The following is a 27,824-nucleotide window of genomic DNA, read 5'->3' as shown; positions in this document are numbered from 1 at the left end:
CGAAATGTATTTCTTTCGGTGCCCTTTATTCAACAAAACGTCTGCATGCTAATGAGACCAATAAAACGACATACTGTAAGTATAGACACATGATATGCATCAATTGTTATAACAAACAAATATTTAATGATAATGATTTAAAATGATGAAAATTTTGAAAAATCAGCTTTTTAAGCGATTAAATTACACACCTATTTCGCTCGCTGTAAAAAATGATCTGTCTAAAAATGTGCTTCATGTGCTAAAATCTAAATGAACTAGTTTCATCAAAAATATAAGAAAATGGCTAAATTAACCTGACTAAATTATGTTTAACCAACACAAGTCATGTTTTAGGGTCACAAGATTCTGTAATTATTTACCCTCATGTTCTTTTAAATAGTAGCAATAATAATATTGAACAGTGGCCATCAAGCTTCAAAAATAAAAAAAAATCCTTAAAACAAAAAGCTCTTAAATTCACACTATCACCGTTTGAAATAATCCCAATAAGTCTAATAAATCAATATACTTTTGACTGTTTCTTGCACAAAGCATATCACTGTAAAGAAAATCTGTAAAAAAATGGAAATTTTCTGGCAGCTGGGGCGCCAGGAATATTACGTAAAATAAGTTTTTCCTCTGTAAAATGACATGACTTTCTCTGTTTTTTTGTAAATTTGCAGTCTTTTTGTAATTTGAGGGTTTTTGACCGTATTTCAAAAATAACAGTAAAATTCTGTAAAATTACGAGGGTTTTTACAGTAGGTCTTGAAACACAACGTAAAAATCACATATATTCATTTAATGCCAAAATCATGGTGGCTTTTTGATGTTTTCTGTTTCTTTTGGTCACTATAAATGTGATTTCTACCTAAAATCTCCTATAGATTTCCATGCAAGGAAGTGAGTAAATAATGACAGAATTTTTATTTTTTTGGTGAACTTTAAGGTTAAAGCATTTAAAAAGTGATTGACTGTGAAAAATGACAAACACGAGGAGCCGTAGCAATGAGATTCAGTGAGACGTGTCCATATGTACAAATTTATAGATGCACATAACTAAATAAGAACCTCTAAGAGAGTCCGGTCTGGAGAGCGAAGAAACCCTTTAAAAAAACAATGTGTCCCATGGTGCATCTCTTGTGCGGCCCATCCTGGGCCTGAAGGCGGCACCATAATAAGGTTTATCTCCCCCTGGAAGGCTGAATTAGAGGAAAATTAAAAACAATAGACTATAAAGGTTCCTCGTCGCTCTCTCTATCACCATTCGGTTTTCCTTCAGGCACGGAATGAAGAGAAGAGAGAGGGATCGTGGATGAAGGTGAAGACAGTTCCTCATGAGATGTATTGGTGGAACTTCTGCTGCTGTTGCCTATGGCGATATTACACTCTGTCCCTGTCGTCTGGACACAACTGTTAACGGACTCGTCTTTAGTTTCTCGTATCACTCCTTCGCTCCATAACTCTCTGTCTCGTGTGGGAGAGGACGGGATGGAGGGGGAATGGGAGGGTCTTTTGGCCTTGCGCCTTGCGTCTCTGAAACTGGCCAGAGGGGGACGTAGTCGCACTCCGCTGCGGGTCGAACCTTCGATCGCTTTCTGGAGCTGGAAGTGGAAAGTGAGGAGCATCATTTACTCAAACACGATGGAATACGGTAAAAAAAGGAACCTTTTATTAATTATTTTAATAACAGCAATAATTGAACCCTCACCTCCTCTCTTTTTCTTTACCTTTCTTTTCTTTTGAGAATCATTTCATATATTTTTTTGAACATATATTTATGTTCAAAAAATGTTGTAAAAATGCAAAAATTTAAATAAAAATCTTTAGTTTGTATTTTTACTTTTACTGATAAAATGTTTGTGCCAATTTGGAAAACTTGATAAAAGGGGAGTAGAATCGGACTAAGTAGTCATCCTTACCTCTTTTAGTGCCACCACCCCAACCAGTCTACCAATACTGGTTACATAGGCATAACTGAGACCCAGCAGAGAAAACAAAGTGTGAGTCTGAAAAAAACAATCAAATAATTATATGCATGTGTGTCACATTGGTCATTTTCTTAAAAATAAATGCCATTTTAGCATCCAATGCAATTACATTTCAACATTTTTAAGCGGCTTAAGTTTCCAAATACTTTTCGGAGTCACTGTATGTATAAAGCTTGAGACGCAGAATACAATGCTGTTGTTTCCTATGGAGAAAGTGTGTACTTCCCAGAGGGCATGAAATAATGAGAGTTTTAGACTGACAGTCCTTCACAGATAAAAGCCTAATTCGCAATTCGCTTATTATGCATAAAAAAGCCCAATATAACAGTATTTTGGATGTGATTTAAATCGGATTGCCGATGACCTTATGCAAAGATGTTCTCTCCACCAGCTGAAAAGGTGAGGGGTCAACACGGATCTGATCGATGTCGATCGGCTTATCCTGCTCTTCCTCCTCCCAGGCTTTGATCTGAACAACCCAATCACACAAAATCTGAGTCGTGATGCAACAGAGTGTGACTGACAGCACACAGATAGCCCGGGAATTGCCGTGCTAATTGCTGTCGCCTGTCTGAACGGCAGTGGAAATAAATCAATTCAACACAGTACCTCTTCAGGAGTCATGTTTTCGGCTACAGGAGGGGCCGGCGGGCTCTAGAGAGAGAATATAGAGGAAATACGGAGCAATGAGAGGCAGACCAATAGAGGGTGAAGTGCGCGAACGTTTGGAGAATAGCATCTTAATTCACACTAAAATAACCCTTTACATTTTTCATCCTGTTTTTGAACTCTAAACACTCCACACAGCACGCTTGAAGCCATCTGCTGATGAGAGCTGCTAACTCTGGGAAACTGTGCTCGCATGAAAGGACAAAATGTAGCTCAAACCGCTTTCAAAATGACAGATATTAAATGGGAGATTTGTCTCCATCTACAGATGAATTATGCCAGCTACATGAAACAGATAATTTGTGATGGGGTGGTAATAAACAAAGGCAAGCCACTGCGTAAATCACTTCTACATCTAATTTTGAAAATAGAGCACGCCCATCAATGCGCTTTGTTCGTTGTACTGCAGTTCATCTGTGTTTGTTAGGTCACTGCATTTCGGTGAGGAACGTTATATAAACGGTGGATATAGCGCTGGATTTGGATATCGTTTGAAACTGATAGATGGAGCGGTGCCGGTCATGAACCGCACACGGTAAGTGAAACTGCTTCAAACGTCTGTGTTTTGTTGGTACGTGCATTATGTAAACAACACAAACTGTGAAAAGTGAATCAACAGTTATGCAGGGATAATGCAATGATGTATACTCGTGCTGTAATTCGCCTGCAGAAAAGAGCCGTGCCCGTGGAAGTTGCAGGATTTTGGATGCACGAGCACCGCTATGGCGTTATTTTAATGACAAATGTCGCGAGCGCATTATTAGAGAGTCGGACTCATGACCAGAAGGTTGCCGGTTCGATTCCCAGGGCCGGCGGGTAACAACTGAGGTGCCCTTGAGCAAGGCACCTTACCCCTACTTGCTCCCCGGGCGCTGCAGTGATAGCTGCCCACTGCTCCGGGGGTTCACCACTTGCTGTGCGTGTGTTCACTACTCTCTGGATGGGTTAAAAGCAGAGGTCACATTTCGTTGCCTTGTACTTGTACATGTGCAATGACAATAAATTGAATCTAAATGTAAATCTAATACGAACACGCGAATCACGCCGATTTCCTTTGCTCATGCACAAAACTGGACGCGCGGTTTCAATTATACGCTGCTCTCTTATGAATTTTCTCTCCTCCACGAATCCTTTGGTACTCTTGCTCTCGAGAGGTCCTCCTGTGTGTTCTAGGCATTAGAGGCTGTCAAAAGTAGTCAACCAATCAGGGATAGGCTTCCACAGCGGGCCAATGAAAATGCGACCTCATAACTACAGTAGGCCTAATTGTTAAAAATGCTTGATGAAAAGAGTTGTTTTTTGTGTTCTTTTCTACAAAAGTGTCATGTTAATGTGTAATTCTTGTAAAATAGTATATTGTAAATTGCTGAGTTTCATTCTTATAAAATCTTTTAATATATAAATCTTTTAATGAGTGGATTCTTGCGTGTGGGTAGGTGGGTGGATGGGGGGCACCTCTGGGGCTGTTGCCCAGGGGCACCATGAGGTCGTAATATGCCTCTGGATCCAGCACGTAACAATTTTAATATATTTGATGCAACATTATTAATCAAATGTATATTAGAAATGAACGGTAAGGGAGCGTTTGGTATATTGCATAGAAGTTCAGTTTTATGCCCTGAACTTCTGGAACACTGAATGCAGAACATTTACAGTGTCTGTCTGCAAATGCATTAAATGCATAACCTAATAGGTATAGAATATTATATGATATTTCCAAATGCATTCCAAATCTGTTACTATAAAATAAAATGCTAAATAATCTAAAATCGTCACCATGATAATTAAAGAGTGTGAAGCTGACGTCATGCCCTATGTTGCATGTTGCGCTGCCATCTTGGGAGGATCACTCCACTGCTATTATTGTTTTGATATGTACCGTTACTTGTAGTAAATATTATTTTAGAATAAAGCTAACTTAAGACACCAATCTAAATTGTTCGGTAATCAATTTAGTAGTATTTTGACAATACTATGTTTAGTGTACGACATGCATGAGGACCACATGAACTTGAGGGTGTTGGCCTGTTTTGTCTGAATAACATGGTAGTTAAACTGACTAGGATGTTTATATGTAGTCTACAAAGCATCCTAATGCCCCGTTCATTTTTAATATACATTTGATTAATAATGTTGCATCAAATATATTAATATTGTTACCTGAGAACGTGGTGGATCCATCTTGCTTCGTTGAATACGTCAAGTCACTTTCAACCAATAAGATGCCACATGTAAGAGGTCACGTTTTCATTGGCCCGCCGTGGAAGCCTATCCCTGATTGGTTGACTACTTTTGACAGCATATAATGCCCGGAACACACATGAGGACCTCTCGAGAGCAAGAGTACCAAAGGATTCGTGGACGCACGGCACGCATTTTGAGTGCGCACACGCTCACTGAGCGAGAGGAGAGAAAATTCATAAGAGAGCAGCGTATAATTGAAACCGCGCATCCAGTTTTGTGCATGAGCAAAGGAAATCGGTGTGCGAGCGGAGCAGATTCGTGTGCTCGTATTATAAGAATGCGCTCTTGCCTTGTAATAATGCGCTCGCAACATTTGTCATTAAAATAACGCCATATGCCTCCGCTTTGCCAACAAAACGGCCGGCGTTTTGCCCCTTACCGCATGTTTCCCTTTGAAAATGAACTAGACAATCGTGACTGCCGCGTACCGTGTGAATCCACCATTACATCCACTTTAAACTTAAACTAAATCTCTTATTTAAAGCATTCACTGGTAATTCTTCTCTAGTCTTGAGAATTAGACTCATCGGGTGCTGTCCTAAGAGAAGATTTTATATATGACAATACACACCTCTGGCTCACTTTGTGGCGATGAGGAAGAGGATGAGAAAAGGCGATGCAAAGTTCTCCTCATGACCTGTAGGGCACCTGTATTTAAAGAACACTACGTTACTATCAATGAGCTCCTATAGAGGTCAGTCCTGAAATCACAAACAAACATATTACAATATCTTATAATTGAGCCTGAATTGGTATTATAAACAATAAAAAGAAATGTTTGGATGCAGAGTTGGATGCCAATCAGCATGAATGTTTAAAACAAGCTTGTTGCCGTGCAACAGTGTAAACTCACCAGTTGTGGTGTGATTAGGGGAGATGTCTGTGATTTTAGTGGACCCAAGTGGGCCGTTGCGCTCTTCCGAGACTGTGTTAGCCTGTTAATCATTTCAGTTACAGTGTACGCTTAGTATACCATGATAATGTGTTTTCAGAAAAGAACATTTACTTTGCATAAAATGTTGCTTATTGATGTCAGATCAGAGAACTGAAGATCCGCCTCAGAGCAAAACAAACAGAGAACAAAAGCATTGCGTTGGGGGTCTTCCAGGAACTACAGTGTGTGAGAATACTTCCCCTCTCACCTTCTCTCCATTTTCCTCTCCAACCTCCTCATCCACAAAAGGGAAGGACTCCCAGCTGACCTGTGACCCGGGGCTGGGCACGCCCTCGCTCTGGTTATAAACCCGCCTCTCTGCTGACAGCCACCAATCAAAGGAAGCCTGAAGTTCACATCTCTCGATGGAGCCCAACAGAATCATCGACTCTGCGAGAAAAGGATTTCTTGAATTCAGTAAATTCAGTAAACACCCTCTGAGTGTGGCCATTGAATATTTTTTAATCCGCATTACAGACCTTTGGAGTCGACGAGTGGGATGGTTTTGAGGGACGTGGAGTCGAGGAGCTCGTTCAGTTCTCGGTATGTGGACTGAGGTGATAGAAACTTTATTTTCTTCACCATGATGTCCTCCACAAAGATATTATACTTACTGCCATGCAAAGAAAGAGAGACAGGGAAACATATGTTTTATGTCAAGAACCAACGTAGTTTCTGTCCATCATTTCTTCATTTTCTTCGTGCGGTGCGTTAAAGAGCAAAATCATCAGAGAAAACTCTCAAAAAATGATATTGTTTGAAAGAAAATGAGGTCGAAGATACAATTATCAACTTCAATATCCTATCCAAGCATTCCGGGAGTAGTACCTGATGTGTCCGATCCCAAGCTCAGGGAGATAGGGTAGTTTCTTCACCTGAATGATGGAGTCATAAAGAGAAGGCTGCAGACCCTGAGCCACCATGTTGGCGAGGATCACGGCCACCATCATGGGCAGGATGTGTGAAATTTGCCCTGTTAGCTCAAAACAAATCACCGCTGTGGAAACCGTGTGTGTGACTGCCCCGGTCATTGCTGCTGCCCCTAGAGGTCAAAAGGCGGAAGGAGGAAAATTTTGAGATGAGTGGAAAAAGATGAAGAACTTTAATGGATGTCAAGGGTTTGGCAGGGAGGAAAACGTTTTCAGACCGATTACTGCGTAGCCTCCAGGAAGGATTTGGTATACGATCCCATCGAACAGAATACCGTTTGGAAAGAGCGTGGCCATGATCTCACCCACCAAACGTCCGAATGCTGCGCCTGCTTGTTTCAGAAACATATGATTATGCTCACATTACAAATCACATGAATGAATCATTATGATGAAAGTTCCTAACAAAAAATGTCTGACCCAAGATAAAAACAGGCATGAAAGCTCCAGACGGGACAGGCATTGTTGTAGAGACCGCAGACATCCAGAACTGCGTCATAGAGAAAGATCAAAATGTACACTTTAATTCATTACAAATATTATCCTTTATATTATAATACTATAATTATTATTTATTAACAACAACAAAAAATATATATAAATACATTATATTAGTTTAGCAGTCTATAAATAAGATGAACACAAAATAAAAAGACACCTTCATGATGAAGAAAAGGAGAAGGATGACAAAAACGCTGACTTGGGGGTGGAGCCAGGCGGCAGATCGGCCCAGTCCAGGTGGCATGGTGGATCCTGAAATCTTTGTCCAGGTGAAGTTATCAAACAGTGAATTAATGCACTCTCTGGGCATCAGCTGTGTGACAAAAGAGAAACCTTCAAAATAACTCCACATTGAGTACACATATGGCCTCTGGACCTCTATTTATATTGGCATCTGTGTAAATACACACCTCTCCTGCCATAAACTGTCCAAAACCCGGAGGAAACGTAAAAGAGGCTATAATCAGTGTCACGACACCGGGGTAAAGCAACCGGCTAAAGTAAAACAAACACACAAACAAGCAATTATTAAACGCCTTGCAAAATAAGGCGTAATAATAGAGCTATAAATTAGTTATAAACTAGTTATTAATGTGTATTTGGTGACTTGCTGTTTTGTTAGGAATCGCGTAAGAGCCGTCTGTCTCCGCATTATCAGAACAACCTGTCTGTTCAGATAAACAAAGAACGCTCCTAAAAACCCACATGAAATCCTGCAATCACACAAACATACACACAGACATTAAGAAACATTTTATCTTTAGCCAGAGATCTAGTAAAATATACAAACATTAGATAAAACATTTTAGTTGACCACTTCTGTTTTACATGAAAAGATTCATATTGTTAATGTTAATGTACAGATATAATGGATATACACACAAAGTAGTGGCTAAAAGTGATGTCCAGCCTTGGAAAATTGAAATATATAAATGCGTAGTTACCTTAAATCAGTCGTTCTCAAACTGGGGGCCGTGGCCTCCTCGGGGGCCCCAATATGGTTCCAGGGGGGCCACAGATTTTGTGGCATTTTAGAAATATAGATATTTATCATAAATTTTGTGCAATCAAACATCAGAAAAACAATGCCACCAACCAAAAGAATTGATGTTTTAGCATTGTTTAACTGAATATTTTCTTGGTTTAATTAAAATTAAAGTTTAAGATTATAAGTCTTTATTTGGGGGGCCACAAAGCAATGTACTCTACACAAAGGGGGCCTTACAACAAAAAAGTTGTAGAACCACTGAAGTGAGAACCACTGCCTTAAATGTACCGTACATGTGTCCTATGGTGTGACAGCAAACATTTAGAAGACTGTTAAAAAAAAAAATTAATTCGAAAAATTTGTATTTATAATGTAATGTAATAGCATAAAAGAGATTGGTCTTCATTTATATAATATGAAATGTATTATTAAATATAGATTAAAATGTTGTATGCATGTTTCATAGTTGGCCTTGGTGAAAACTTAAGCTCAGTTTTGAAGAAATGTAAGAAGGCTAGGCCATTTGTTCCTCACACAACAAATAAACAAAGTTTATTGAGTCATGGCCAAGAAGAATGACTGCAAAAAATTGCTAAAAGAGAGGATCAACAAAATATGAATAAATGATAAAACTGTGCTCAGTGTATGCTTTATTTCCTATTTTTATAATCTATGCATTTTTGTATATATTCAAATAAAACACATTTTCCCTGATGTGCCTAGTGTGCCTTTTTGCCAAAAACATTTTGTCCATTTGATACCATACACCTCATATTTTGAAGGTTTTATCCAATCTGGGGGGGCATTAGAAGCAAATGTTGTACAAATTTGCCCTCTGGATATCACTTTTGGCCACTGCTGTATACTCAGAGAATCTCACACACCCGATAATCGCAAAAGCTGGCAGTTCCTGCAGGTCAAAGGGGAAGTCCATACGAAAATTTGTTCGAAAGAGTGCTGTTATCGTGACTGTGAAAAACAAATGAGAGCATTTCAGCAATAATTTCTTTTATTTTTATTTATCATATCAGCTTGTGTGTTTGTGTCTCAGGCCCACCAGAATCTTTGTTCCACACTGAAAGTACTCTGAATATGAAGGCACTGAACGTGGCAGCAAAATATCCTCTCCAGTAATTCCTCACTGCAAAATATGTCGACGTGACCTCAATACTAAACAACACACCTGAGAGAGAGCCAGCACAAAAATAGAAAAAATAGAGTTAAATAACACTAGCGAAAGCACATGAGGGTACAAGAGAGAGACTTCAGAGGGAGCGAGAGAACATGAGCGATAGAGACAAAAACGGGAATAAAAAAGAATAATGTCTCTCCTGGTGAAGTTAAAGGGTTTCATTTCTCAGCCACAAGCAGCACCAAACACATTTAAAAAAATAATAAATTCAAGCAGGTTTCCTGAACACAGAGCCAGTATTGTGTCACCCGAGGAACTCTGACAACCGGAGCAATCCATGGGTCACATTCCACTCCGAACTGTCCTAACTCAATTAGTATGTCATCATCCACCAAACACTGGCACTCCCTGGGTAGTGTACTAACTAGTAAACTAATGAACAGATTAGGACAGACTGTTTATAATAGTGCCACAAAGTCACAATGTTTATACTTTACTTCTTGTATGAATGGCTTAATTACATTTTCCTCTGCATAAAGGGATAGTTCATCCAAAATTCATCATTTATTCACCCTAATGTTGTCCAAAACATATATATGATTCTATGAAACTCAAAAGAAGATATTTTGAGAAATGTCTAAGTGGGTTTGTGTTCACACAGTACAATGGAAGTCAATGGGGGCAAATGTTGTTCAAGATATCTTCTGCGTTTTGCAGAAGAAAGTCATACAGGTTTGGAATGAGGATGAGTAAATGATGAATGAATTGTCATTTTTGATTTTGGGTGAACTGTCCCTTTAAGCTACGATAAAGAAATTATGCATGTAAACATAAAAAACTAAAAACACACTGCCTTTCAGAATTGAATGAGAAAGAAACATCGGAGTTATTCATGCTTATGAGAATTACTTTTCACGCACCAACGATTTTTAAAAATCCACACAAACACACATACTTTAAAGATGCTTTATCACACTCCTCCGAGTATATACACTGTTTAATAAACGTAAAACACGCACAGCATATGAATTTATAACACTCGGGTGCTTTTAACTGTGAAGTGTTGATGAAGTTAATTATTCAACAGGCATAGAGCTGAAAACGTCGAGAAAGATATGAGCGACTTTAATCAGAGAGAGAGAAAAAGGAAATGTTTACCTCCAAGGGGAGTCCCAAAGCAGCAGCCCACCCCAACGGCACATCCTACCGTCAGAATGTCTGTGTAACCATAGGGGTTCTACTGACACCAGACACAAGAGAGAGAGACAGAGAGAGGGAGATTGAGGTGAAGAGAAAGAGGAGGATGACGATGTTAGTGGGAACATGTTGGCATGTCAGGAGAAGCGTAGTATTAACATTGTCAGTGAGTACGTTGTGTGGGAAAGAGAAAAGAAAGAGAAGGATGGAGCTCAAAGAAACCATCAAGGGAATGATTGATAAAGCAAAGAAGAAACAAAAGGGTGATGGGAATGTGTGACTTTAGAGAAGAGCCAGCTGTGAGTGTGAATTCATCCAAATGCAAACCAAAGCTTTAAACAAAGCAGAAACTCAAGGGGCAAAGAGAAAAGCTCATAAAATACATCAGCCATGTGTTGTTTTTCTTTCCAGTGTATATGTACATGGGGAAAAGTGGGCGTGACTTGCCTCCCACTGGGGCGGCGAAACAGGTGGCCACTCCCACCGCACAGGCACAGACCAGTAGATCCTGAACATGGGCGCTATTCTGGGTGGTTTGGGTGGGTTTCAAATAAAAGCATCAGGACACACGCATTCAATGGGTTTGCAGTTAATGCACATATGCCAGACCATCACTATTAATACAAATGATCATGTTAGAGAAGAAACAATAGGGCAAGGATGAGAAGGGATGGGGAACGGGAGGAGAGAAATATGAAATTAGTCCAAAATCTAATCACAACAAAAAGACATATAGACACACAGCGCGGCATATTAAACTGAGTATGACATTCAAGAGCGGTAACCCTTAACCGCTGATCTGAGACCAGGCATCTGTCTGTAAAACAAGCCTCCTAATGGCTATTGCAGAGTGGGAAATGATGTGCCAATGAGTAACCTGATCCTAGATCAGACATTAAGGTCTGCAGCTTCTGAAGAGTACACGAGAGCACTCATGCCACCTGCGCGCACACGCATACACATTCACTCACAGGGGCTGATTTTTACCTCGTACACACCGGTGAAGATGGACATGATCTTGCTCAGCACTGCCGCACAGATACTGGCAATGTGTACAAACGGACCCTGAGGATTGGGATGTCATTAAACAGGTGATGTTATCAAACAGACAGACAGACAGACAGACAGATGGACAGGATAGGTAGGTAGGTAGGTAGATATAGATAGATAGATAGATAGATAGATAGATAGATAGATAGATAGATAGATAGATGGATGGATGGATGGATGGATGGATGGATGGATGGATGGATGGATGGATGGATGGATGGATGGATGGATGGATGGATGGATGGATAGATAGATAGATAGATAGATAGATAGATAGATAGATAGATAAAATAACACAAAAAAAATTGTATATACAGTAATATTATGATATATTAAATTATGTATTTGGTACAATAATATACTGTTTATTAAAGAAACAATAGAGGTCCACCTCCTTTCCGATGGGCATCCCACTGCCCAGACCAGCCGTAAGACCAATGACTTTAGCCACAAACGCTTTGAGAGTGAGATATTCCTTTAACACCACGCCTCTCAGAATAGTCTTGAGTTCAGGGATCCCAGAGCCTGAGACACACAGACATGAGATTGAGAGAAGCACCATGAGCGAGCAATGAATCCGGAAAAAGACAAACACAATTTTACACACACTGAAGATCTTGTCACAGTGATTAGAGAAGATGAGAAAAAGATTGCCGTATATCCTGATGTGCGATAAGGACTCACAGAACAACTATTGAAACAATTGTGACATAAAGAGGAGAGAGAAATGAGAGATTTAATATGCTGTGGGTGGTTGAGGTTGATTGAGGACAAAAAACACTCAAAGATTAAAATGCAGGAATAACAAAAGATAAAAAATGACAGAATACAGAAATAAATAACTGTTGGACTCTTTCAAATGTGGACATTGATACTACAGCCATAGAAAAATTAAGAACAACAATGCGAACGACTGAGACAATGCAAAGATGCCTGAAAGTTGTAAAAAAATCAGGCTTATTCCATCAAATGTTCATTTTTGAACTGATACTAGAATACATGTAAAAACATTAGTATTGTGTTGTTTAAAATCAACATTAACTTGTAACATTATACCTGTAAAAATGTACACATTTTTTATGTCATTTTACACTTGTAAATTTGCAGTTTATTTTATAATTAAATTTTACTTTGATGAAATTGAAATTCAAAAACTGTCAAATTACAGAAAAAGACTCCAAATGTACAAGAAAACAGGAAAAGCGTGTAATTTTGCGGGAAAAACATATTTTGCTGTATACTTCTGGTGTCCCAGCTGCTGGAAAATTTCATTTTTTACCAGGTTTTTTTTTTGTCTATTTTTGAAATGCAGTCCAAAACTGTCAAATTGCAGAAGGCGGCCGCAAATTTACAAAAGAACAGAGGGGAAACCATGTAATTTTACATGAAAAACTGTTATTTTACAAATGTCCGTTTTTTACGGGATTTTTTACAGTGTACATTAACATTCTGTAAAATAAAATGGTAAAATTACGTTTTTTTTTTACAGTGTGCAGTATTCAGGCTCTGCAAACATTGCATCTCTTTTTTTATTTTGACCAGTTTGGTAAGCTTCAATTTACTGTAACTAAATGCAAATAACAAAACCAATATTTTCATTTGTAATTTGGGAGAAATGCTGTCACTAGTTCACAAACTGAAACAAAACGATTTGCTTACAGTAAACACACACCTATAAATAATAAATTAAAAAAACTGAAAATAATTTTACAGTGGTCTCTTATTTTTCAGCGGTTGTATATGTGTTGAGGGAACAAAATACAGCGAATTCAAAGCAAGAATGAATGGAGATAAGATGTTCACACCTATAGCTTGTGGAGATACCAGATGACAGAAGAGGGATGCAAATACAACAAGGATGATGGGATATGAGATCCAGGCCAGATACTGCAGAGCCACATTTCCCTTCAGCTCTCCATACATCCACTTATATGCTAAGAGACAGAGAACTTGGTTATCATACAATGTTGATGGTGTGTTTTTATTGTATTTCATAATGCACACATACTATAGCAAGAGCAGTCATGTATTATAACTGATTAGGTTAAGGCATAATACACAGCCACAAACATTTTAAAATACTTTTAAAGTGCATTTTACAAAAATAAATAGTTCCAGCCGGTTAAAACGTTTAAAACATGTTAAAATATACAATATAATCACAGCGATGATGCAAAACCTACTGTAAATTTCACAACACCCACAGAGGTCAACTATTAAACTATTAACCTTAGTAGGCTATACAGGCCAGGAAAGATTCAGAAGAAAGATGGCACTTTAAGAAAAACATTAAAGGGATAGTTCATCCAAAAATGAAAAATCTGTCATTATTTACTCACCCTCAGGTTGTTTCAAACCTGTATAAATTTCTTTCTTCCAATGAACACGGAGAAAGGTATTTGGAAAAATGTTAGCCATTTTCATTTCTGGGACATCATCCACTACCATAGTAGGAAAATATTGTATTTTTTGTTCTGTTGAACACATAATGAGATATTTTGAAGAATTTAGGAAAACAAATAGTTCTCAGGCACCTCTGACTACCATTTCATTCTTCAGTCAATGGTGGCCCGGAACCAGTGGTGTGTCTACGTGATACGCAGGTATACGCCGTATACCCACTAGAAAAGATCAAGAGATGCAGGTGGGGATCAATAGAACACCCATTAATGCCATTTTTTCACATTTTGTAATAGAAAAAATAGTAGTACATAATGGTATTTTAATGGAAACCACCAGAATTTATGTAATACTATTTTTTAGTAGGGTGGGTTTATGTAGAAACAGTATATCACAAATAAATGACGTTGTAGCTGGGTTTTCACATGGATCACAAATGTGCATTGAAAATTGCCAGCTGATCAAACCTGTGCTTTGGGGGTTGTATACATATACCAAATAAGGCTAAATGTAACTCTTAACTGACTGATTTAGACAGTGATTAACAAAACCAGCAAGTCCCCCCAGCTACCATTGGCTATTGAAATCTTGCTTGCAAAAATCTTTCAGAATGCTCTTGATTACATATAGATACATAATCTATGCATTCGTGACTGTGGTGGTGCTCATGGGTTGTCGATCTGGGATGGATGAGTAGGCTGAGGGAGGGGAATCAGAGTATACTCACTACAAAAAACTAGACAACACCACTGCCCGGAACTGAAAATTACTAACATTCTTCCAAATATCTTTCTTTGTGTTCATCGGAACAAAGTAATTTATACAGGTATGAAATTACATGAGCGTGAGTAAATGATGACAGAATTTTCATTTTTGGATGAACTATCCTGTTAAAGACAACATTTGACTTATTATTATGTCTTATTTAGTGTTCATGAAGCTCAGGAACTGGGGTGAAATCTTAAATGCACTGCAGGTCACTTTGCATTGGCAGCATCTGGCAAATGCGTATATTTTATGTAGTAACCTTTTATTATAGTAAATATGACACTGAAGGCCTCTCAGACGTTTCTGCTTATATACATGCTTCAAGTGTTAGGGTCATAAAATATGAGAAAGCTACACAGATTGACACACGCAGATCTATATTCGGATAGTATATGAGTGTCTTGCAGTATATGAGAGTACGGAGAAAGTTGTTTAATACCCTGCAGGCTCTTGGCACTGGCATAGTCCATACTCCAGCTAACCAGAGCCATAGTGAGACCCAGGAGAACCAGAAAGATCCAGTCCTCCCCGAGCTTTGTCACAATACACCTCTGAATTCTGGCCAGGCAATCTGCAATATAAATGCAACGACCATTCCAGGCTATTATAATATATCAGATAAATATAAGGCTTCAGGTTTAAAAACACCACTGATGTTAAAAATGTTGGATTAACCGATTTGTATTGTGTTTATACCGATTTGTATAAGTGTATGAATAAATTTTCCCCTTAATGTGTAGTCACTTACCTTGACATTTGGAATATGGGCGGGGCTTTTTTATAGAGGAGGACTGGCTTAATCCTTGAGTCATGGCCCCCGCCTCCGGACCGGCATGATGTGCACGGCCGCGGCTTCTCCGGGTTGCTTTGGCATTTCCAGCATGTCTCCTCCATTGCCTTTCGGTTAGCAGACGCGTAGCCTCCCGTCTGGCAACATTACCCACCTGCTCCCTATATTCTCCATACAGCTGAAAAAGACACGATTATCAGGAAACTAGGAATTATCCACAAGACCCTGACATCATTATATTACCCACAATGCTTAGCAAAAAACACCAGGACCTAATGACATCTGCACTGAGTACGATCAATGCAAACAACCTCCAAAAAATCATTGCCGATGATTCAGTGCGGGAATATCACAAAAAAACAGATTCTCACTAACACGTAACAGCTGATAAACACATTTATCAGTGTGTTTTGAGCACTCTAAAGATTGCTTCGATTGTATGCGTGTAGGTGCTTGTGAAAGTCAGAATGTGCAGTGAATCAATAACACTGTGCGTGTGTGTGTGTGTGTGTGTGTGTGTGTGTGTGTGTGTGGTGGGACGTTGAGTCATTTGTATGTGTCAGACAGAAATAGTCAGGCTATGCGTAACAGGGCAGAATGGAAAAAGATCTCCCCCGAGCACCTCCCAAACCACACATATGCTTTTTCTCACACACACACACACACACACACACACACACACACACACACACACACACAAGGTTCGACCCTAAATTTACACCTAAAACTATTTTAAAAAGCAATAGTGCCCAAACCACAAAAAGGCCAAACCCATTCATGTCCAGCTTCACACACAAACACCATGAGCCCTGGACGGATCACACTCTGGATATTGGCCAGTAGAGGAGGAAGTGATCCACCAAGATGGACATTCTTCACCTTCCTTCCATTACACGCAATACACACGACTACATGCACACACATTCATGAGCGGCACAGATCCCACATGGTGCTGCGGAGATCAGATTCAGCATGCTCATGCACTCAAAAACAATAATCACTCGTTCATTTCAATGTTCGGATTTTTTTTAATATATAAAGATGATATAAAAATGAACAAATACAAGATGGATGTAAATAAATATTTGGATTTGCTTTGTATTCTCATTTCCATAAAAGCTTTTAAAAGAAACAAGGAAGGAGATTGACAAACAAAACAAAGCAACAGATTTAATAAAAAGTCTTTGCCATTTTCATTCCCGTTGTAAAAAAATCCTGAAAACTGTAAAACTGTAATTTTCCGGCAGCTGGAGCACCAGTAAAATACCATAAAATAACTGTTTTTGTCACGTAAAATGACATGTTTTTCTTCTCATTGGCAGTCTTTTTCTGTAATTAGATTTTTTAACCATAATTCAAAAATACGTAGAAAAAAGTAAAATTCTGTAAAATTACATTTTTTACAGTGTTGCTTTGTATTAGTAGATTATAACAATTTAGAGTGCCCTCCACTAATATTGGTACCCTTGGTAAATATGGGCAAATATCCCATTGATATTTACATTTTCTTAGGACACCAAGGTGAGTAGAACTTCTTGTTGCACAGGAGAATAAATATTAGTAACACAAAGCCAAAATCCCCTTAATCATTCATCACAATGGGTAAAACCAAAGAATATAGTTCTGATGTGCAATATAGTTCTGTTGAGCTATACACAAAATACAAAATGGCTTTAAGGAAATAGTAAAAACAATAAAAAAATCTAATTTCCAACATCAGGGCAATGATCAAGAAGTTGTAATGGACTGGAGATGTTGAAAATCAGCTTGAAACAGGATGTGTGTGTATATTGTCTCAATGCACAGCGAGTAGAAGAATTTGAGTGGCCAAAGACTCTTCAAAGAGCACAGATGGAAAATTGCAGTAATCAGTTGAATTTTGGGGTCAGAAAGCATTTGTGCACCTCCATCACCACAATTTGTTTGGGACACTGTTCAAGAAACAAATCTTCTGCTCTCATCCAAAAATAAACTCCACTATATTAATCTGCCATACTGAAACTTCAAACAGGACTGGGGTCTATGGCCATATGAAATGAATTTTTTTTTGGCAGAAATAACACAAGATAGGTTTGGTGCACACAGGGATAAAAAAGTGCCTCATGTCCACAGATGAAAATACCACCAGATCTTCATTGTTGTGGACCTACTTTTATACCAGAGGTTCTGGACATCTTGATCATTAGATACATGGCATCATGTATTATATCAAATACCAACAAATAAAAAAATCAAAACCTGACTTGCTCTGCTAGAAACATTATAATGGGTCGTAGATAGACCTTCCATCCGCACACTGGTTCAAAATAAACATCAAAATCAACAAAAAATGTATCACTGGACGCAAAATCAAGATCCTGCCATAGCCATCCCAGTTCCCTGACCTGAACCATATAGAAAATGAGTGGGATGAACTGAAGATAAGAGAGCACCAACATTTGAAGGATCTTAAAGGGGTCATATGACACGGCTAAAACAAATATTATCGTTTGTTTTAGATGTAATGCAATGTGTAAACATGATTTAAGGTTCAAAAACGCTGTATTTTCCACATATCGTGCATGTTTGTATCTCCTCTTTTCCCCGCCTCTCTGAAACGTGCAGATTTTTAACAAAACTCATCGCTCTGAAAAGCGAGGTGTGCTATGATTGGCCAGTTAACCAGTGTGTAGTGATTGGTCGAATACTGCAAGCATGTGACGGAAATGTAACGCCTCTTACCATATTTGGAACATCAGGTTCCAAAGCAATTGTATGCTTTTAGATAGAATGCATCTTTTGTTCCGACACTTTAATTTATGCAATTTTACGTGTCTAATACATGCATGGGCAACTTATAACACACCAAAGACACAGAAAAACGTATTCTTTAGAAAAGTTTAGAATAGAAGGGTGCCAATAATTTTGACCAGGGTGTATTAGAGAAAAACATTTTTTTATAACGTATTCCCCCCACTTCAAATTGTTTTACTTAAATGAAATGTTGGAATTTTGTAGATTTGTTTGTATAAAAGATCAAAAGGAGAAACAATGCAGGTTTATTTTTACAGCCTTCTTTGCTCATATTTACCAAGGGTGCCAATATTAGTGGAGGGCACTGTAACAGGTCAGACAGATTTATCATAGTAACGAGAACAAATCACCTATAACAATTTAATACGTGTTTGGAAAGTCTTACTATACTTCATTTAACCATTACGGCTGTTAAGGCAAAACTTTAAATTGGTGATTAATTACTTACCATATTTCAATATATGACCCTGGACCACAAAACCAGTCATAAGGATAATTTTTTATTATTAAGATTTATAAACTATCACTATCATCTGAACGCTGAATAAATATGATGTATGATTTGTTAGGATAGAACGATATTTGGCAGAGAAAATACAACTATTTAAAACTCTGGAGTCTGATGGTGCAAAAAATCCTAATATTGAGAAAATCTCCTTTGAAGTTGTCCATCAGAGGCACTATAGCAGGTCGTTGCTAAGAAGAAACAAGTTTGTTTTAACGCTCTTTATTGGCTTATTGCTGTATTGACGTTGTGAAGAGTAGTGAAAGAAGATCTAAGCTTTACATCGATAGCAAACTTGAGTGGGTAATTCCCAAAGAGCAGGCAGCAGCGAGTGAAGTTTGTAAGCGTGTTTCTGGGCAGCACGATTTTGCCTCATCCACTCACAGAAATAAAGTTTTGATATATTTACGGTATGAAATTTACAAAATTTTCCTTATGGAACATGATCTTACTTAATATCCTAATGATTTTAGTCATAAAAGAAAAATCATAAAATGTTGGCTATTGCTACAAATATAGGTCCCCTTTGTGTACAGTCCATCGCTCTGCGCCCCCCCCCCCCAAATAAAGACTTATAATCCTAAACTTAAACCAAAAACATGTTACATTATACAATGCTAGAACATCAAATCTTTTGGTTGGTGGTCTTATTTTTCCGATGTTTGATTGTCAAAAATTTATGATAAATTTCTAAATTTCATAAAATGGCACAAAATCTGTGCCCCCCTGGATCCATCTTGGGGCCCCCCCAGTTTGAGAACCACTACTGTATACTACCATATTAAATGAAACAACAAAAAAGCTGGACTCCTATAAAAGGAATTTCTTATCAATGTATTCTTTACATTCATAACATCCGTAATAGAGACAAAAGCAAACTTACCTCATGTGCAGCTGTGGTCTTAGACATACTGTGTTATGGACTTCCTTATGCACATTCGTCCACTGAACATCTAACGCTAACCTGGTATTCAACAACATTTATTTATACACCACACCTGTATGCACACTTACACAGACGCGTGAAAGGAGATTTCACAGAACAAAGAATGAAATGTATTGAACAAGACAAATCTGTTTGGAATTCTTCTCACCCAACACACTATCATGACAAGTTAAAGACTAGAGTTTGTGTGAGAGTAACAGGGATCCAAGGCTGTGTCTATCATTGCCTCTTTAATTTTCTAAACACGAGACACTGATTTAGAGTGACAGCGTGAGACACGGGACAGGGAAACATTTACTTAACAACAACACATTCACTCTCTCTCTTTATCACTCTTGCTGTCTTTCAAACACACTCTTTCGCTTTGCTCTTCATGTGCACCTGTTTTTCTCATTCCTCTAACTGATTCATCAGTGTGCTTTCACAGAGGGCCAGTTCCAAACAGTTCCACATTTTATGACACCTATGAAACTTGAAAACTCTAACTTTAAAATGTATTGAAGCTCACAGCTCAGATCAGTGTACAATCACATTTACCTCAGACCAGACATGCACCCAAACAGACCCCTGTCACTGTGACATCACGTCTGGTGTGTCAAAATGAATTATCACAACACTTAACAAATGTGTTTCATGAAGTAACATTAAAATCATTTCTTTAACATTCTTTGCTCTGACTGAACCAACTCACATTTGGTATTTCTACTAGAGGTACTTTGTAAGGATTAGATTGTGTAGAAACATTCTGAAGGTAATAATTCCACAGTAGCACTTACACATCTCGCACCTCATCTTTTTAAATAGAAGTGTCAAGAAAAACTAGAGTATTTCAAGATATTAGCATGGCAAAAATCAGCTGACCCTTACGGGATTAGAGGCAAGAAAGCCCCAAAAGGTGAAAAGTCAGAGAGACAGAGAGGGAGGAAGAGGGTGAGAGAGAGAGAGCAAGAAAGAGAAGAAAAGAGTGGATGTTGCTAACAGACACAAGCAGTGAAGGGCATAGTGACTTTGAAAGTTAATTAAAAACACAAATATGGCATTCAGAACGTCTACATCTATGTGTGTGCAAATGTAATAAAATCTGAGCTGTACATTGAATGACAGGAGTTTGGAATCGGCAATTCCCAACAAAACATAACATTTTGAATAGGATTTGCATTAACAATACGTAGCAGAGTATTCCATCAATTGTTGATTTATTTATATTGATTTATCTACAAAAAAAGGACAAAAATTAATAGCAATGTATGCAGAGGCTCAGTGTGGAAAAACTGTACCACTCTGTAAAGTTGTTATAGTTGTGCTACTCTGTATAGTATTATGTGACATGACAATATGTGAAAATTTCTGAACAAATAAATTTAAGCTGAACCAAAAAGAACATAAACTCACTTCCTGCAGAAAAAAATGTGGTTATAAAAATAATATCAACACCAAACCGGTCAACCCCTCCTCATTTCTGTCGGCAACTGTAAGCATTACCATAAAATATTTGAGCAATTTCAACTCGCACATATTTTCAAAGCCACTGCTGAGAAAATAATAACAATGATTTTATCTCACCAGAATTTGATCAAAATTCAGAACAGTCTCAAAAGTGTTGATGGGTCCCTTTATCATGATTATCTTTCCTATGCTGTGTATCTACGTTCCTTCTTTCTTTCCTCGTCCTTCTCACCTTCAGAAAATACTGAAATATTAGTAACTGTATCTGCCTTATAGGGGATGTCCTGCTGGTGAACACAGAAGCAAACCACATTACCCACAATGCACTGGACGTCATTCAAAGATTGTGTGGGCTGTCAGCAGCTGTTAATTCACAGAGCTGTCTTTCCTAATCCTGTCTGGACCGACGTCCACTGCAGGTCTCTGAATGGTTCCTGCAAACTTCTTCAACTGATGTTAAATGAGTTTTTTTGGTCAATTCATTTGTTGTTGTCTATGAAGTAAACCTCCATGTTTTTGATTGATGTCTCCTGTTATATGCAACTCAATTGTGCAGTGTCACGTAGTCGCATAGTCACATTTGATGTCAAAACCTGCCCACATCATAGTCATCATACAGATCAAAAGGTTTAGCTTTATTTACGTTTTTACACATTTTAGAATAAGAGTTAACTCATCTAAACTATGGAATAACACAACTGTAACTATATGACTAAAATGAATCAACACTATATTATATTTTGGCATATTTTGACTAGAATTTGTAAATTACTGTACTAGGGATATCAAAATCTCACTGTACGATAATACCTAGGTATAAAATCCACTGTTCGATATTTATTGCGGTATTTAAAAGGGCAAATGATGACTTGGAAATGTGTTGAAAATAACCCAGAATGTTTTTAGATCTGTTTAGATTTAAATATTGCAGTGTAAACGGTCCTCAAGAACATGTTAAATAAAAAGTGTGATCCAAACTTTATCTGCATTTCTGCACGATAATGAACTGAAGCACTGAATCCAACTCACTTTTATGTGCTCCACACTTCCTCTACACTCACTGTCCTTCTGTCTCAATGTCTGTTCATTGCTGTCAGTCAACAGTCAGATTCCCAGAGGTCTCTCTGTTAAAGACGAGGTCATTCACAGCTGTGTGACCTGGAAGTGAAATCACTTAACTGTGACCGTTAAAACAACACACAGTGCTGTTCAACATGTCTAAGTGAACACTGCGGTGAACAAACACACACCAACATGTTGGTTCTTCCTATTAACTTCTACTGTTTTTACAACAAGCATATTATACATTATATCCCCTAATCGTTCACCTAAATCTAACACAACTTTCTGCATTTCACATTTTAATAAAGACACTACTGTATAAAGCTGCTGATAAAATTATAGGTCATTCCAAATTTTCATTTAATCAGCATTTCTAAATGTATTGTGGCCATTCCTGTCTCTTGAATTTCAACAAAATCAAACCTCAGGAGTGTCATTCAACAGCAATGTGAAAGACTGACAGCATGACAAGACACATGAAAACTGTGATAATAATCCAGGTAAAAATACTTTTTGAACTTTTCCTAAATACATGTACAAATATGACTGTTGTATTGCTTAAAAGTGAATATGAACTTGTTTTCTTTGCAGTATTTGAGGTCTGAAAAAATAAGGAGCATCTTTTCTGTTATTTTACCCTGTTTCTCCTGTTTTCATTTTCTGCAAATAAATGCAAACAGAAACAATATTTTTATTTGAAATTTGAGATAAACATTGTAGTTCACAGAATAAAATAAAAATAATAATGTGGCCTAAACACATACCTATAAATAATAAATTCAGAAAAACTACAAATAATTTTAAAATGGTCTCTTAAAGGGGTCAATACGTATTTTTCTGTGTCTTTGGTGTGTTATAAGTTGCCCATGCATGTATTAGACACGTAAAATTGCAAAAATTAAAGTGTCGTAATAATTGATTCTATATGATTCTATCTAAAAACGAATGCTCAGACCTGCCTGAAACGCCTCGTGTAACCACACCCCCACAGATTGTGGTATGATTTGACTAAGACCGCCCAAATGTATACGCAAGTAAGGTGGGCGTACCTGTCAGCACAATTGCTTTGGAACCTGATGTTCCAAATATGTTAAGAGGCGTTACGTTTACGTCACACGCTTGCAGTATTCGATCAATACGCACTGTTTAACTGGCCAATCACAGCACACCTCGCTTTTCAGAGCGATGAGTTTTGTAAAAAATCTGCTCATTTCAGAGAGGCGGGGCGAAGAGGAGATACAAACATGCACGGTATGTGGAAAATGCAGCGTTTTTGAACCTTAAATCATGTTTACACATTGCATTACATCTAAAAGAAACCATAATATTCGTTTTAGCCGTGTCATATGACCCCTTTAATTTTTCACCCGTGGCTGTATACTGTATGTTAATTGACCATTTTTGTCATGGCAATCTTATTCACACACTCTTGTTTCAGCTGTCGAGCTGATCACATATTAAAGCAATAAGCCCCGCTAAGCAGTGGGTTACAGTGCATTTTATAACAGCTAAGGGCGTTGTGGCACGAAGCGGAGTGCCTAAAACCCCGTAGCTGCTATAAAATGCACTGTAACCCACTGCTTCGCGGGGCTTCGAACTCCGCCCAGCCAATCAGAATCAAGGACCAGAACTGACCGTTTTATAAACAATACTAAAACATTGCTTTGTGAGCACAAATATACCACTATAGTTTTGCCTCTGATAATAGAGATGTTCACATTTTGACCTTTGTTTTTCTCTGACTGGACCCTTTTCTCCTCAGAAACCTCCCGTGTGTGTAAAACAAGCCGAAATGGAACAGGAGACGCAGTAATGCAAATTACAAAGGTTAAAAAAGCACCTTGGGCATCTTCCCATGTTTTGCAGCAAGAGTGGAAAATCGATGTGGAGCTCAGGATGGCAAGAGTCAAAGCAAGAAGAGGCCAGGTGAAGAAATGGAAGGTTGAGAGGTTATGTGTGAAGGCTTAATGACTTGTGACAGCTAAATAATTGACACCTTTTCACCCCGTCCGCACACATGCATTTTCACCCGTTCTGTATTCTCTCATTTCCTTTCGACTGACACTTGACCTTTTCTTTTTCTCTCACACAATCCATTTCTTTCAGCAATAATATAATCTTCTGCGCAATGGACGCAACTCTGACAAATAACTTCATGTACCCGATCCGCTGACTCAAGGCCGTATAGCAGCCATACAGCAGCGGCGACCACCAGCAGCAGAGCACAGGGAGAGGTTTAGGCGTATATTTAACCTGCATGCTCAGGTTTCTGCGAGAATGTAGCAGCAGAGACGTGGAGCGTAGGTTAGCACAAATACGCACACCCTCGGAAAAAAAACTGCAGGTTCATTACAGCTGACGGAAACGATGAGGTTTGATCTCAGGATCTGCTTAGCTCAGCGCGTCTGTGACATTGCAAATGATCTCGAGGGCATTTGAGATTTTCAGAAACACAAAACTGCGTTGAAGGCTTTCGAGATTTTGCAAAAAGCTATGGCGATCATAAAATCACTGAGAACCAATAAAGCAAAGGCGCCCAAGTACACAACTCAATTACTCAACTCAACAACTGCAAAACTCAATATAAACGCGTGTTAAGCAACCACGAAATCTCCAGTATTGAGTTTAAACTTTACTTCAAGACATACTACAAGACAGACTGTCTCCAATCGGCTGGACGCTCACACAGATTGCAATTCTCATACCTAGAATCGTACTACACCACCCCTGCATGCTCCATGCGTGTCGCCACCAAGAATAGAACGGAAAATCAATTAAAGGCCACTGACGTTAAAGACTCCGTTATTTAAAGAGACGTATTTTGGCCAAGACAAACGTTTCTAGGTTAGAACAGAGCAGATTGACCACGACACACCTCAGCAAGCCAGCCACGAACAGGCAGACGGCAGAGCGCCTCAGATAAGACCACAAAACAACGGGAGAGAGAAAGAGAGGCATATAAAGGCAGTGACTGACCAGGGTCTGCTGATATCTCAGAGCTTTCCTTTGCGACGCATCGGCAGCCATCGACACGCTCGCACTGAACCAAAAATAAACACACACGGTGTCTCTCTCCTGTGTTACAGCATATGAAACACATACACTCTCCACAGACTCTTACCCGTTTATTCAGTTACACACACCACCCGCTAAAGCCGAGCGACGCACACGGTGTCTCTCTTACGTTACAGTACCCGCAACACGCATGCAGGCAAAGCGCTGACACGCGTGATTCTTCAATTAGATATGCGCAACATGCACACCGATAGACAAACTCTCTCAATGTGCGGCCTACCTGTAATACACTAGAGTTCACCGACTACACTAACATGTACGACGATATAAAGCATTGGATGACTTGTAATTTCCTTCTTTTAAATTCTAATAAAACAGAAATATTACTTATCGGACCGAAGACACGTGAGCAGAATATTTCGGATTATGACCTGCAAATTGAAGGCTGCACTGTTACTCCAACAAATATAGTTAAAGACCTAGGCATTATATTAGACAGCAACCTGTCATTTAAAAATCACATCTCAAATGTCACAAAAACAGCCTTCTTCCACCTTAGAAATATTGCCAAATTACAAAATATTTTATGTGTGGCTGACGCAGAGAAGCTTATTCATGCATTTGTGACCTTAAGACTTGACTACTGTAATGCACTGCTTAGTGGTTGTCCTGCATCATCAATAAACAAACTACAGTTAGTTCAGAATGCAGCTGCCAGAGTTCTAACCAGGTCCAGAAAATACGATCACATAACCCCAATGTTATCAACCCTTCACTGGTTACCCATTAAGTATCGTATTGACTTTAAAGTTCTTTTAATTACTTATAAAGCCTTAAACGGTTTAGCCCCTACCTACATAACAGAGCTTCTACCACACTACAACCCATCACGCTCTCTAAGATCTCAAAACTCCAGACTTTTGATAACACCTAGAATAACTAAATCCACCAAAGGGGGTAGAGCTTTCTCATACGTAGCACCTAAACTCTGGAATAGCCTCCCCGATACTATTCGAGGGTCAGACACACTCTCCCAATTTAAATCTAGATTAAAGACACATCTTTTCAGCCAAGCATTCACTAATACATAGCTAATGAACAGCAGCTACGCTAATTATTCTCTTTCTGTTTCTGCCCTCGCCTCGGGATGCCCATCCCGAGGTAGGGAGAGATTCCGCCAGGCCCAGATGAACGTCATATGCCCATCCACAACTAGAGATTACGCCAGCTACATCTGAAAATCCCGTGCCATCCTCCTGCGAGAGCCTGCGGACTGACTGACCATCCAGCTCCATCCAAGGCAATTCCATCACCACCCAAGAAAAAGGCGACCATCTGGCCGGCCCAGCTCAGACAATTCCATCCCCAACCGAGAGCAAAGACGGACTACCTGTCACATAAATGCTAAATTTACAATACTTGGTATTTAATGCTAAACTTACATCACACGACAGCAGTTTGAAGTTATGGCTGCACTCAGTGACTTTGATTGGAGGTAGCTGGGTGGGTGTTGTAGGGAGTGGGGGGGCTTGTTGGTTGTGGTTCGGGGCGTTTCATTTGTTGGGACTGTGTGGGTCTGGTCTGGTTGGTCTTGTTTTGTGGTCGATGTCGGACAACAGAGGAATAAAGTTAATTATGCCATTACTACTTTTCCCTGGTTGTCCCTCTGTTGTCTGTTGTTGACCACGGAATGGGACCGGGTTGGACCTGCACGGTTTCGGCGGGTGGGGCTTCCTGGGTCGCGGCTCGTGGGCTCTCCCTGTTCTTCGTGGACGTTGCTCGGTGGCTTTGGTCGGGGTCACTGAGTGCAGCTATGACACGTCAGAGGAGATCTGGCCCTCCCGGCTGAGCCTGGTTTCTCCCGAGTTTTTTTTCTCTCCATTATTCATCATTGGAGTTTGGGTTCCTCGCCACAGCAGAGCAGTGCAGTGTTGGCTTGCTCACCGGGAGACTGCATTTATTTATTTATTTATTCATTTATTTATTAGATATTATTTATTATAATGATCTTGCTTGGTCTATAAACACCATGCACTGTGCTGTGTTTTACCTTTCTGTGTTTTTCTTATTTGCTCCTGTAAAGCTGCTTTGGAACAATGCACATTGTGAAAAGCGCTATATAAATAAAATTGAATTGAATTGAATGTACACAGTGCAAAACACACCGCAAACGTACAGGCCGATCAAACGGGCACGGTATTCATAACCTTAATGAAAAATGGCAATGGTAACTATGGTTCTCATCAAAATATCATAGTTTTGATAGCTGAATACTACAAAAAAAATGTGGAAACTTGGCGCCACAGAATGAATTTCAGCATGCAAAATTTTTACAGAGACCCCTGTTCATATGGGCGGCAACTGGATGGGACATCACGTACCAAGGCTTTAAGGTTTTTATCCACACGTCACGGATTCCATCATGCTCGCTTTGTTGCTTTTGTTACTATTGTGCGAAACGGGATTGTGTGATACGGCTATT

At 38.9% G+C, this 27,824-nt stretch overlaps 1 protein-coding gene across 3 annotated transcripts; it reads right to left on the bottom strand.

Annotated features, from left to right (window-relative positions):
• Positions 1-45: 45 nt before the first annotated feature.
• clcn1b (chloride channel, voltage-sensitive 1b) lies at positions 46-25,933 on the bottom strand. Of its 3 annotated transcripts, XM_057340572.1 has the most exons (24): positions 25,304-25,933; positions 15,534-15,753; positions 15,225-15,356; positions 13,423-13,551; positions 12,009-12,142; positions 11,555-11,632; positions 10,529-10,607; positions 9,296-9,421; positions 9,123-9,207; positions 7,862-7,963; positions 7,661-7,745; positions 7,408-7,563; positions 7,170-7,239; positions 6,968-7,078; positions 6,649-6,862; positions 6,300-6,433; positions 6,029-6,210; positions 5,893-5,931; positions 5,740-5,821; positions 5,458-5,534; positions 2,583-2,627; positions 2,338-2,442; positions 1,905-1,991; positions 46-1,586 (listed from the first exon to the last, which is right to left on the bottom strand). In XM_057340572.1, the coding sequence occupies exons 1-24, from the start codon at positions 25,352-25,354 to the stop codon at positions 1,215-1,217; spliced, it is 2,895 nt and encodes a 964-aa protein (XP_057196555.1). In that variant the 5' UTR covers positions 25,355-25,933; the 3' UTR covers positions 46-1,214. The 3 variants fall into 3 exon arrangements, with proteins under 3 accessions (XP_057196555.1, XP_057196557.1, XP_057196556.1); XM_057340574.1 differs by lacking the exon at positions 5,893-5,931 and having other exon boundaries at positions 25,304-25,931; XM_057340573.1 differs by lacking the exons at positions 5,893-5,931; positions 25,304-25,933 and adding an exon at positions 15,823-15,956.
• Positions 25,934-27,824: the final 1,891 nt, after the last annotated feature.

This window comes from Triplophysa rosa, linkage group LG8 (genome assembly GCF_024868665.1).
Source record: "Triplophysa rosa linkage group LG8, Trosa_1v2, whole genome shotgun sequence".
Lineage (NCBI taxonomy): Eukaryota > Metazoa > Chordata > Actinopteri > Cypriniformes > Nemacheilidae > Triplophysa > Triplophysa rosa.
This window is presented reverse-complemented; position numbering and strand designations above follow the sequence as displayed.

What these genes read in the sequence shown, in the direction of transcription:
- clcn1b (XM_057340572.1), bottom strand. Translation starts at nt 25,354, where the DNA reads ATGGCTGCCGATGCGTCGCAAAGGAAAGCTCTGAGATATCAGCAGACC. An exon ending in GGATGCCCATCGGAAAGGAG is followed by an intron (nt 11,633 to 12,008) that starts GTGGACCTCTAT and finishes CCCAATCCTCAG; the next exon opens with GGTCCGTTTGTACACATTGC. An exon ending in TCTTCACCGGTGTGTACGAG is followed by an intron (nt 10,608 to 11,554) that starts GTAAAAATCAGC and finishes TGGTGTCAGTAG; the next exon opens with AACCCCTATGGTTACACAGA.